The 12701-nt window shown below is 50.4% G+C and overlaps 2 protein-coding genes across 2 annotated transcripts; both read left to right on the top strand.

Annotated features, from left to right (window-relative positions):
* Positions 1 to 6732: 6732 nt before the first annotated feature.
* LOC133215497 (loricrin-like) lies at positions 6733 to 8199 on the top strand. The gene has a single exon (XM_061359563.1). It carries the CDS (start codon positions 6733 to 6735, stop codon positions 8197 to 8199), a length of 1467 nt encoding a protein of 488 aa, XP_061215547.1.
* A 2639-nt stretch (positions 8200 to 10838) lies between these two features.
* On the top strand, positions 10839 to 11552 carry LOC133215496 (loricrin-like). The gene has a single exon (XM_061359562.1). It carries the CDS (start codon positions 10839 to 10841, stop codon positions 11550 to 11552), a length of 714 nt encoding a protein of 237 aa, XP_061215546.1.
* The last annotated feature ends 1149 nt before the right edge of the window (positions 11553 to 12701 follow it).

Genomic DNA, 12701 nt, shown 5'->3' with positions numbered 1-12701 from the left:
TCTTGGTGCTCACAGCTGCACCAAGTAGCTGTGGAGGAGAAATGAGGGGTCTCTCCAACCCTTATTCCAGCTCTGAACCCCTAGTTGAGCCAGCAGCAGGGACAGGGCTTCAGAAAGCCCCTTCCAAGGGCTAAGATGCTAAGCCTGGAGTAACTAGGGATGTCCTCATTCCCACAGGAATAAAACACAGCTCCAGGTATGAGTCTTCAGAGGGTGTTTCCCTATGGGAAGTGATTTCTTTGATGTGGTATATTCTGGCAATTAGCAGGGAAAGGAAAATAAACCTTCTCTGCCTGAACTGTTCTACGTGAGGCAGATGACAGATGCCTGGACGTGTCCCAGAAGAAACAGAAGTGACCCACACCTATAGCGGGTAAAAGAGCTTAACATTTAATAGGTCCCTTTAGCCTCTGTCCTCTCATCCTTGGGTACACCAGGGATGCAGGTATCCTCAAAACATGTCCAGACGAGCTCCTTCAGCCAGTGCTGTCACTGGAACAGATGAATTCCTGGGATATCCTCATGGAGAGTCATAGGGTGCTAAAATACCGGTGACTGGGAACTGTACAAACACCACCGCTGCCTGCACAGTGCTAACAGAAAGCTTGGGGTCCCACTTCAAGGAGGTAGGAGTGTTGCTGTTGAGCATCCCTGCACCCAGAGCTCACCCAGGACCATTGAAGCCATCAGCCACATTTCAGAGGCTCTCAGGGTAACAGCAGGAGCACAGAGCATCCTCAGATCTTGCTGCTTCCTCAGAAACACCAGAGCCATCTCCCAAACTCGGATGCATTCATCCTTTTGGTTAATATCCATCAAGATACAGATGTAGAGGGTGAACACTGGATCTTCACCCTCTACCTGCAGCATTTCAACTCCTTTCTAAAAGAGGCATTACCCGAGGTCCCAGAGGCACTATAAAAACTGTTTGACCTCTGTATTGTCCATAGTGGTGCACTCACACAAAACTCATGGTCAACACTTCACTGGTGTAGTGGGAAAGTCCAGGCATGTGAGATTCCTTTGCTGCCTCAGGATCAGCACTCCTACCCAGTGCAGCCTTCTTCGTTCCCCATGGCATCTCCATAGTCTCTACACTCAATAACCATGAGGCTCCACAGCCCCTTCTGCTGTCCATCGCTACCCCAGCAGCATCTCTTAGTTGGAGTCCCCCAATCCTACCATGAGCATCAACCATGGGAGCGGAACTCACATGATACCTGCAGCAAAACTGCAGGTAGCCTAGGAAGTGATGCACTAGAGAAGCATTGATCTGATTCCATGAGTCAGGACAAGTGGGCTGAAGGAGGACACTTTGTTTGGTAAATAAAGCTATCACCATTCCTTTACATGCCTCACTTCCCGCCTGGGAAAACTAGAAAGGGTATAAAAGTTGATGGCTCTCTCAGTGCTTCAGTCGCTCAGCTTTGCCCTGTGTACATTGCCAGAGCAAGAAGGGTAAGTCTATTTCTGCCAAAGGGAATGATTCTTTGCTTACTTTCATGCTTGCAAAACATAAGTGCTTCGGTAAAGTGTATCTGATGGGTGGCGGCTTGAAGGATGAGAAGGTTCAGGGTCATCCCATGCTACTCAGTGATGCGTTTTGGTAGTATAGAGATGGACACTGAATAGCCATCAGATAAAGGACTCTAAATAATGGGTTGAGTAGCCATCAACATGGTAATCTGTTGGCAAAATGCTTTATGTGAGCCTGGGATCTATGGAGCACCACTTGCTTACACGCATGGAAGTTCATTGGTTCTGGAGGCTGTTGTTGGGATGTGAACTGGTCCTTCTGACTGGGGAATATTCTCCTGATGACAGTGGCTGCGCTTGAGTAAAAACGTGTTGTTCCCTGCAGGGTCCCTGCTCAAAGATGTGCTCCAGACAGAGCTCCGGAGGCTGCCATGGGATGTCCTCCCAGTCCAGCGGGTGCCACAGCGGCGGCTCCTCCTGCTGTGGGGGCTCCAGCTCAGGAAGCAGCGGGGGCTCCGGCAAGATCATCGTCAGCTCTGGAGGTGGAGGAGGAGGATCCTGCTGCAGTGGGGGCTCCTCAAGTTATGGCATAGGAGGAGGCTACAGTGGTGGATCCAGTGGGGGATCTGGCCAGAAGATCATTGTTAGCTCAGGTGGTGGAGGAGGAGGCTCATCTGGAGGCTGCTGCAGTGGAGGATCCAGTGGTGGGTCTTCAGGGGGCAAGATCATCATTGGAGGTGGAGGTGGTGGCGGTTCCTCTGGATGTTCTGGTGGAGGATCCAGCATGGGAGGAGGATCCAGTGGTGGGTCTTCAGGATCAAAGAGCATCACTGGAGGAGGCAGTGGAGGCTCATCTGGAGGCTGCTGCAGTGGGGGATCCAGTGGTGGGTCTTCAGGAGGCAGTATCATTATTGTAGGTGGAGGTAGTGGGGGATCCTCTGGAGGCTATAGTGGAGGATCCAGTGGTGGGTCTTCAGGATCAAAAAGCATCATTGGAGGTGGAGGAGGCAGTGGAGGCTCATCTGGAGGCTGCTGCAGTGGGGGATCCAGTGGTGGGTCTTCAGGAGGCAGTATCATCATTGTAGGTGGAGGTAGTGGGGGATCCTCTGGAGGCTATAGTGGGGGATCCAGTGGTGGGTATTCAGGATCAAAGAGCATCATTGGAGGTGGAGGAGGTAGTGGGGGATCCTCTGGATGCTGCAGTGGAGGATCCAGTGGTGGGTCTTCAGGAGGTGGTATCATCATTGTAGGTGGAGGTAGTGGGGGATCCAGTGGTGGGTATTCAGGATCAAAGAGCATCACTGGAGGTGGAGGAGGTAGTGGGGGATCATCTGGGTGCTGCAGTGGGGGATCCAGCTATGGCATGGGAGGAGGATCCAGTGGTGGGTATTCAGGATCAAAGAGCATCATTGGAGGAGGAAGCAGTGGGGGATCCTCTGGATGTTGCAGTGGGGGATCCAGTGGTGGGTCTTCAGGAGGTGGTATCATCATTGTAGGTGGAGGTAGTGGGGGATCCAGTGGTGGGTATTCAGGATCAAAGAGCACCATTGGAGGTGGAAGCAGTGGAGGTTCCTCTGGATGCTGCAGTGGGGGGTCCTCAAGCTATGGCATGGGAGGAGGCTACAGTGGTGGATCCAGTGGGGGATCTGGCCAGAAGATCATTATTAGCTCAGGTGGTGGAGGAGGAAGCTCATCTGGAAGCTGCTGCAGTGGGGGATCCAGTGGTGGGTCTTCAGGAGGCACGATTATCATTGGAGGTGGAAGTGGTGGCGGTTCCTCTGGATGCTGCAGTGGAGGATCCAGTGGTGGCAGTGGTGGCTCCTCAGGCCAGACAATCGTCATCAGCTCTGGAGGAGGCAGCGGAGGCTCCTACCAGTCCTCCCAGCAGAAATGCCCTATTGTGATCCCCCACATCCAGTCCCATCAAACCAAGCAGTCCTGCCACTGGCCCCCCAGCCAGCAGAAGTAACAGGCACGGAAGCCCTGTTGTCATCAAGAACATCCCTGCCTTTGTCTTCCATATCTGCCTGTTTGCTCCCTGCATGTCCTCTCCCCTTGTCTTCACTTGATGCTACACCCCTGTGCTGTGACCTCCCACATGGATCTTCTGCCCCATTCATATGAAGGCAAATAAAGGTTACTGTGTGCTAAGAGAACTGGTTTTTCACGGTTGCTTTCATCCTTTGTCAGTCTCATGTTTACTTTCAGAAAGTGAATAACACATCAAATACTTTCCTCTGTGAAATGTTCTTCAGCCTCAGTGCTGGAGCAGAGAGTTCTGAACAGGTCTTGCTTGGGAAAAACCCTGTTTCTTAAGCAGATGACTATTGTCCCTCTGGCAAATAAAGGCTCCAACTTTAACCTGGGAAATGCCTCCACCTCGGTTCCCCTGCCCAGAGAAGGAAGCAGATCACAAGCTCTGGGTTTCACTGCAGGAGTTGCCAGGGCAGACAGCAGCACCCTTTGGAAATACAGTTGGGTTTCATTGGCCCCATTGCTCTAGATCTGTCACAAGACAACCATTAATTATGGTAGGCAACACTCGGTAGCATTTGTGCTGAGGTCAGCAGGAGTTCCTCTTCAGGATGCGTGTGATGACAGTCTTCCATTCAGTACATTTTAAGCTAAGTGGATGCTTTTGTCCATCTTACACACCCAACTGGTAGGTAGAAAACAAAACTAAGGGTTCCAAACACTTGAGGGATCTCAAGTCACTTGAGTTGACTGACCAACTTCTGCTTTTTGGAGCTAGAGAGCTCTTCTTACACAAGTACTTTACCACGTCCCATGCTATCAGTGTTAGCATCGTTCTGCATGAAGGAAGCTGCTGGGAAGCTGTAGGAGCTGGGTAAGGTTTTATTTCTCTCATAGCAATACCCATCAAGGCACTACCCATTGTGGTGTTTGCAATGGTGAGACTGAAAGACAATTTGACCGGTCTGCCCACCCTGAGGATGACTGGTCTATAGGGCTGAAAAGGGCCCAGATAGCATTAGAAAACAGGCAGCATGGCCCACATTTGAGGCAGCCTCCACCACAAAGCCTCTGTCATTCATCCTTGCCTTTACCCAAAACTCTTCCTCTTTATCCTAGGGGAAGTGGTGGCAATGTCAACCTCTCCAGCAGCTGTGGTTCCAACCACCTTCCTCCATGTGTGGCAACTGCTACACGTGTCCCCATGTTTCCAGTCCCTGCAGGGTTCAGCCCTGGGGTCTCCAAGCAGTGTTTGCATGACCACTTCTCACCACCCTTGCCAAAAGCTTCCATAACCTTCCCTCACACCCTGGATCCAAATGAGCTGTAAGTCCTTGGTGCCCTTTTGTGCAAGTCCCTACAGGATGAAGTCACTGAAGGGATCAAGGTGTTGTGATGCTGTAGCACAACGCCCAGATTTCACAGGTTAGAGCCAGAGTTGCACTGAGACCTTCAATTTCCCATTGGTGATGAGAGTGGAGCTAAGGCCACTGGAGGAAGTCCAAAGCAAAATGAAGTCCCTTGAACCTATGTTCCTGGTGTTGATGGTCCCGTCCCCATACCAATGGAGTTGCATCCATGCTCACCATCATTTCCATTGTGACAGGGCTGGGCTGTCTGCTGCTGCTGTCATGCATCCTCTTGACTAAAACCTCCCAATTATTCTTTCCTCTACTCAGTCTCCATTGAGGGTGGATGCTATTGTCAACCTCCAAGCACGCATGACGCAGTGACAGGGTGAAGCTGCTGCAAATACGGCAGCCAGCACTGCAATAACTGCTCATAAACTGTCATTCTCCAGCAAGCAAAAGACCTAGATACCTCCCCAGCCCCAGGCATGAAGCAGGACCCTCAGAAAATAGGTCTTGCTGAGAGAGAGGAGATGTTGAATGTTCTTGAGTTCAAGGGTAGGGTCTTGATGGCCTTCAAATGCACTTTTGCAAAGAAAGGGGTGATTGGGACCCCAGGAAGCTGGGACTGAACATGGACAACCTCTGCTCAATCCAACAGGAGAATCCACCCTGGGGACCCAAAAGGGTGGAAGGAAATGGCCACCACATCTTTGCAACCCTCATGGGGCCCTCTGAAATGGATATGGGCTGAAGTGCTCCAAAGCAGTGCACTGCCCATTGCAGGTTGTATCTCTGGCCTGTTGACCACATAGTTCCCTTTCCCAAGGGACTGGACACAGGCCTGCTCCCCACACAGCTCCCCATATTTCCAGTTTTTAAAGAAGCCCTCTTTCCCCCAGAATTCCCTGAGACCCTACTCTGGAGCATCCTTTACCTTTGCCCTTCCATCACACTGTAGCCCTAACTCACTTCAGCCTCCATCCTTCAGCATCTGCTTTGTCTCCACTCTCTCCTGAGTACCCAAAAAGCTACAACATAGCAGCAATGCTCTGGGGAGCCCCCAAGGGGGACCCCCAGAAGCCGTTTGACCCTAAGTTTCAGAGCTAGACTCATGGAAATGAATCATTGAGTAGAATTATCAACAGCAATGAAGATCGTGATTGATACGTCTCCTTCGTCAGCACCTATATGCTTCAAGTGAGTCAAAGAAGGAGGTATCTAAAGCCAGGCTCATAAATAAATCTATCAGCATTCCATAGGGTGTCTCACTTCCCTTAAGAGCTTAATGTATCGATATAAAAGCTCACCTATCCCAGGGCTCTTCATTCACCTCCAGCGGAGCCTTGCGCACATTTCCAGTTGCACTCAAGGTAAGCCCATTGACATGGAAACCTTTTGATCCCAATGCAAAGAGGTTGCTCCACCAGTTGGTCTTTGAGCATACTTTGAATGAGGGAACCATCCTGGCTCAACACTGGATGGGGTTCATGGAAGACCAATTTGGTGTGCCAACTGGACTGAACTCCCTGCAGAAGGGAGTTGTAGCTAACATTCTAAGGGTTGAATTTTCAGCTGCTGTGAGTTTTAGCAGTCTATACATCCAAAAGGACCTAGAGTGGGACTAAATCTGTTAGAGTGCTGGCTCTCAGCATGTCAGAGCACATGTGCAGATCTCTAGAAGTGCTCTCAATCTCCCTGCATGCAGAGTATTTCCATAACTGATGTGATCTGCAGACGATGCCCTGGGTGCTTTTCATTTAAGGTCTTCCCTCCTGCCTAATAAGGGTGAGGGAGTTTATGAAGCAGAAGAAGGGGCAGATGGGGTATTTTCTGGTTACTGCTTGATCTCTGGTTTGCTATGAAGGTTCAGCAGCACCTCCAAGGTGCTCCTTTCTGACAGCACTGTTTCTTCCAGGGTCCCTTCTCAAAGATGTGCTCCAGACAGAGCTCCGAAGGCTGCCATGGAATGTCCTATCAGTCCAGTGGCTGCCACACCGGGGGCTCCTCCTACTGTGGAGGCTCAGGGGGCTACGGCGGTGGCAAGATCATCGTCAGCTCTGGTGGTGGAGGAGGTGGATCCTGCTGCAGTGGGGGCTCCTCAAGTTATGGCATAGGAGGAGGCTACAGTGGTGGATCCTGTGGGGGATCTGGCCAGAAGATCATTGTTAGCTCAGGTGGTGGAGGAGGCTGTTGCAGTGGGGGCTCCAGTGGTGGGTCCTCAGGGGGCAAGATCATCATTGGAGGTGGAAGCAGTGGAGGATACTCTGGAGGCTGTAGCGGAGGATCCAGTGGTGGGTATTCAGGATCAAAGAGCATCATTGGAGGTGGAAGCAGTGGAGGATACTCTGGAGGCTGCAGTGGAGGATCCAGTGGTGGGTATTCAGGATCAAAGAGCATCATTGGAGGTGGAGGTAGTGGAGGATACTCTGGAGGCTGTAGCGGAGGATCCAGTGGTGGGTATTCAGGATCAAAGAGCATCATTGGAGGTGGAAGCAGTGGAGGATACTCTGGAGGCTGTAGTGGAGGATCCAGTGGTGGGTATTCAGGATCAAAGAGCATCATTGGAGGTGGAGGTAGTGGAGGATACTCTGGAGGCTGTAGCGGAGGATCCAGTGGTGGGTATTCAGGATCAAAGAGCATCATTGGAGGTGGAAGCAGTGGAGGATACTCTGGAGGCTGTAGCGGAGGATCCAGTGGTGGGTATTCAGGATCAAAGGGCATCATTGGAGGTGGAAGCAGTGGAGGATACTCTGGAGGCTGTAGCGGAGGATCCAGTGGTGGGTATTCAGGATCAAAGAGCATCATTGGAGGTGGAAGCAGTGGAGGATACTCTGGAGGCTGTAGCGGAGGATCCAGTGGTGGGTATTCAGGATCAAAGAGCATCATTGGAGGTGGAGGTAGTGGAGGATACTCTGGAGGCTGCAGTGGAGGATACTCTGGAGGCTGTAGTGGAGGATCCAGTGGTGGGTATTCAGGATCAAAGAGCATCATTGGAGGTGGAAGCAGCGGAGGATACTCTGGAGGCTGCAGTGGAGGATCCAGTGGTGGGTATTCAGGATCAAAGAGTATCATTGGAGGTGGAAGCAGCGGAGGATACTCTGGAGGCTGCAGTGGGGGCTCCTCAAGCTATGGTATTGGAGGAGGCTACAGCGGTGGATGCAGTGGGGGATCCAGCCAGACCATCATCAGCTCAGGTGGTGGAGGTGGAGGATCATCTGGATGCTGCAGCGGAGGATACAGTGGTGGTTCCTCAGGCCAGACAATCATCATCAGCTCTGGAGGGCGCAGCGGAGGGTCCTATCTGTCCTCCCAGCAGAAATGCCCTATTGTCATCCCCCACATACCGTCCCATCAAACCAAGCAGTCCTGCCACTGGCTCCCCAGCTACCACAAGTAACAGCCACAGGCAGCCTTGGCACTCAGCAAGAGCAGCCCTGCCTCTGCCATGTCACCTTTGTACCTCCAGACCTGGCTGTTCGCCTGCTCCTTTCCATGTCCTCTTCTCTTCCCTTGATGGTGGACCTCTGTGCTGTGAAGTCAAGGATTAACAGCCTGGTGCTGTTAAAATGCCTTTGATATGGTTCTGTTGCTTTTCCAATGAGCGTATTTTATATCTAATAAATGTAATAATATCTTAAGTGTCTTTGGCAAAAAAATTCTTTTTTCTTATGTTCTTGGAAGCTAGAGAAGACATTTCACTCCTCTCTGTAAAGAACATGCTGGCTTCAATAGTGTACTGCTGTTGGTGCAACTCTAAAGCCACTTACTTAATAGCCCCTCATTGTCCCCCTGGGCTCCATGACAGTGCAACAGCACAGCCTAGAACATGGATCAACCACAACATCCAACATCCTTTTGGTGCCTGGGCATTGTGAAGCTCCATCCCAGCTCATGGCTCCATGTCCTCTGAGGTACCAGCACGCAATGACCATGTCTGTGGAGCAATGAAGTGCTGCTGGGAGGTATGACCAAGCCCAGGAGGCTCAGTCCTGAAAAGCAGGGATCAGGGCTGACCCTCAACAGCATCTCTTTCTGCATGGGGTGGTTAATAACACCAAGCCAATGCCCATGTCCCTGCCATATTCCCCTTCCCTTGAGCTTTGCAAACCTCAGAAAATCCCTACCCAGAGGGCAAGTCTCAACATGCTGAGTCACGCAAATCAGCCCTAGGCCAGGCAGAAGGAAATAGAACCAGCAGCAAGTCCCTCAGGCAGCTAAACACACTCCAAATCTTGCCATCAACCCCTCCTTGCCCAAGCTGTTGAAATCTGCCTTGAAATGCCAAGGGCAGCACCATCACCTCCATGCACGGCTTTTCTGCCTGGCAGATGTGGCCTGGACATGGCCCTTTGCCAATGCTGGGACTCACTGTCCCCACAGCAGAGCTGAAAAAACTTAATCCAGCCCAAAAGCCATGCCGTGGGCTCGAGCTGGAGCACAACAGGCTGCAGTGAGGACGTCATACAAGGCAGCACTATCAGCATGGCCACTGCACAAGTCCCCTGCAGCCCTCCAGAACAGTTTCCCTGGTGCTTATTGCTGTTTCCAAGCCAGAGGAAGGACATAGAATACAAAAATGAGGAAGGAAAGCATTTGGAGGCATAATCCCTCATTACAGTAACCCAGTCACAGTAGATTTAAGCGTTAGGATGTTCACACCTCCGCAATTCTCCTCAGGGCCTCTAAGGTTCCTCAGAGTATCTCTAACACCCTTGCATAATTTGGATGAGCTTCTGGTTTGGATGTAAATGTCTTCCTTGGAAAATCTCTCACTGGAGCATCCATGTACTGTGTTGTACCACCAGATGCCTTCTGAGCATTTGCCTTCCCCTCTCATGGGTACCCACACATCTCTATCTTAATCAATGCCCCAAGCACTGCTATCACTAATGAACCAGCCTCCCTGCCCTTCACTAAGTAGGACCTGGTCAGCACCAGCCTCTGCCCCACACTTTTGCTCAGCATTTCTCTATACTCACCCTCTCACCCACCTCCCCTCATCTCCCTCAGCATCATCACATCAAAGCGGTCCTCCATAGCACAGGGCAGGAGCACAGGAATAGGATCATTAAGCAGAAGTAGCAATTATTGCCTCATGCAACTCAACAAGCAGTACGAAGGAAAGATATTGATCAGATGTCATGAGTCAAAGCAAACACTGAAATCAGTGTTTGGTAAATAAATCCTTGCCATTCCTTAGTGTGTCTCACTTCCCATATATGCTAAATGCCATATAAGAGCTCCTGTCTGTTAAAGCTCCTCATTCAGTCGACTTTTAGCTTCTAAATGTGTTTCCAATGGCTGAGAAGGGTAAGTCTGCTCTTTTCTGGGTCTTTCTTATTTCATACTCAAAGGAGGTAGCTTCACCTGAGATCTTGACACATGCTTGCAGCAGTACCCATGCTGCCTGACAATCCATAGAGAGGGTCTCAGGATCTGTACAGTTTCTGGCTTTGGTGTGGATCAGATCAGTGGGAAGCAAGGTGAAGCCCGGTCATGGGGCTGAAAGAGGCTAAAAACTCAGCTGAGTCTGTAGTTGGACCAGCATGTGGTGACTGCATTGTCTTTATAGTTTTGAAGGAGTTTGCAACATGCAGGGCACATTCTTGATATGAAACAACAAGCCTGTGCTGTATTTCACAATGGTTACATGCTTCTATGTGCCGATTACCTTATGGTAAAGAATTTGGGGGATAATTTGCAATGATGGCAATAAAACAGCCAGCGATGTCATCTTGCATGGATATTTGGATCCACCATTCTTGCCATGTTTCAAAAACAGAAGCAAGGCTTATCCTCGCTGTTTTTACAGCTCATGAGGATGAGCGGGGAAAACCATGGCAGTTACCAGATATTAAAGGGATATATTTCAGATTTTGATTTTTCTAGAAATACACCCTGGAGAAAAAAGAGAATCTCTGCAAGTAAGAGACAAACACTCTTGCATTTGAAGAGCAGCTAGGCAGAACCCAGTTCTGAAGCCTGGCATTGTCACACACACACACACACACGTTTTTCTGACCACACCGCCTGAAAATGGTACAAAAATTGAACCAAAATGGTCCAGATTTGGGATATGACTTTTTCCTGTTTCAGATTTATCACTATCTCCGCGGGAGAATGAGATGCGGCCGGAGGAACAGGGGCAGGGGCTACAGCAATGAGATCTCCTCGCACCACGGCTTCCCAAACATCCAGGGACATGGCTCCTTCTTCTGTGGTGGGGATGGCTCGGTCACGTACAGCCGAGGAGCTTCATCCTTCGAGCCCATGCCAACATCATCCACCTACAGTGTATCAGGGGGCTACAGATGTAGCGGTGATGGATCTGTTGTAATATCCAGTGGTGACAGTGGGGGGACTGGGTGGGGAGTTGGAGGGGGGACAGTCCCTGTCTATGGTGCTGGGCGAGGGATAGGGTATGGCAGTGAGGACTCATGCAGGAGCATCACTGGCAGCTCAGGTGGAGGATCTGGCTGCCACAGCGACAGAATGGGCGTCACTGTGGGAGAAGGTTGTGGATACGGCTACGATGCGTCACCAAGGTGCATCCCAGGGGGAGGTGGTGGATCAGGGCACTATAGCAGGGGATTGGGCTATAGCACAGGGGGATACTCAGGCCCAGAGCTCAGCTCTGGAGGTGCTGAGTCCTCCCAGGCCGTGCAGCAGAAATGCCCTGTTGTGGTTCCCAACATCGAGGCCCAGCAGAGCAAGCAGAGCAACCACTGGCCCCTGAACCAGAAGAAGTGAGGGACCCAGCAGCCACCACTGCTCAAGCAAAAGTGCCCTGGATGTGCCACAATGCACAAACCCAACCATGTCATTACAGTCAGGGAGCTCTGCATTCCTCACTTTGGGCTGTGCTAGAAACATTGCTGCAAGCACTGCTGGGAAAAGTGATTTGTGCTTTGGTGACAGGGAAAGATTCTTCTTTCCATCTCCTTTTGCTTGTGGGCTGGAAAATAAAGCTTCATAGTCTGTGGGAAATCCCAGTATCTGAATGAATCCTTTCATTTCTGGCTCTGCTCAAAATCCAGGGACTCCGTAAGTCCACTTCACACGCTTTATCCTCAAACATTTTTTATACGTATTTTACAACCATACTCAAATAGTATTCATTTTCATAGAATTCAACCATGTTCAACATCAAGAGCAGGTTCTTAGCTTTGCTCTTGCTGAGCTCAGAGCTTCCCCTGTGCTGTCCCCATCAAATGGAAATGCTGTGCCCTGCTGAGACCCTCTCCATGGCCAGACTCTACAAGCTACAGTAAGGAGATATGCAAAATACCCAGGTGATTTCCAACTGATTATTATTTACACCGTGACCTTGGGAGTGCAGGGTTGTTTACTTGGAAGAAATTACACACCAGACTCCTGGCCCAGGGAGATTGCAGGTGATGTCGTAAGCCAAGAGCACGTAAACCTTGTGCTTGCACCAGATGAGGCAACTGGAACAAGCTCGTTCGCTTCTTCGCATTAACCTGCTTCATTTGATAGGATCAGGCCCTAAATTAGACACAGGGAGAAGATGGTTCCTCTGTGCTGATGGGACACACGGGGGAGGCTTGAACATCCAGTGCTGGTTGTTATGTGGTGTTTGCCAAACATTTTGTGTTCCAGTACTGTTCCCTAGGGTGTTTTGACTCCTCCAAATATTGGTAATGGAGGGAAAGACCCACCCATAGATCTGTGCCCATTTCAAAGGAACGCCAAAGAGCACAAAATTACATTGTACAATATCTTTCACCCACCTGTGAAAGAGATTTTGGCCCTTTCAGCTCAATAAAACCCCAGAAAACTTTGCTCTGATGTCTGTAAAACACCACAGCTTATAAAAAACAAAATCCTCTGAGCTCCAGCCACGTGTTTGGTGCCACAATGGGTATCATTCACGCTGTA

Source organism: Neopsephotus bourkii, unplaced genomic scaffold (genome assembly GCF_033783945.1).
Source record: "Neopsephotus bourkii isolate Nb327-2 ecotype Australia unplaced genomic scaffold, CSIRO-AGI_Nbou_v1 NB_989, whole genome shotgun sequence".
In the NCBI taxonomy this organism is placed as follows: Eukaryota; Metazoa; Chordata; class Aves; order Psittaciformes; family Psittacidae; genus Neopsephotus; species Neopsephotus bourkii.
This window is presented reverse-complemented; position numbering and strand designations above follow the sequence as displayed.

Coding starts and splice junctions, on each gene's coding strand:
- LOC133215497 (XM_061359563.1), top strand. CDS start 6,733: ATGTGCTCCAGACAGAGCTCCGAAGGCTGCCATGGAATGTCCTATCAG.
- LOC133215496 (XM_061359562.1), top strand. CDS start 10,839: ATGGTACAAAAATTGAACCAAAATGGTCCAGATTTGGGATATGACTTT.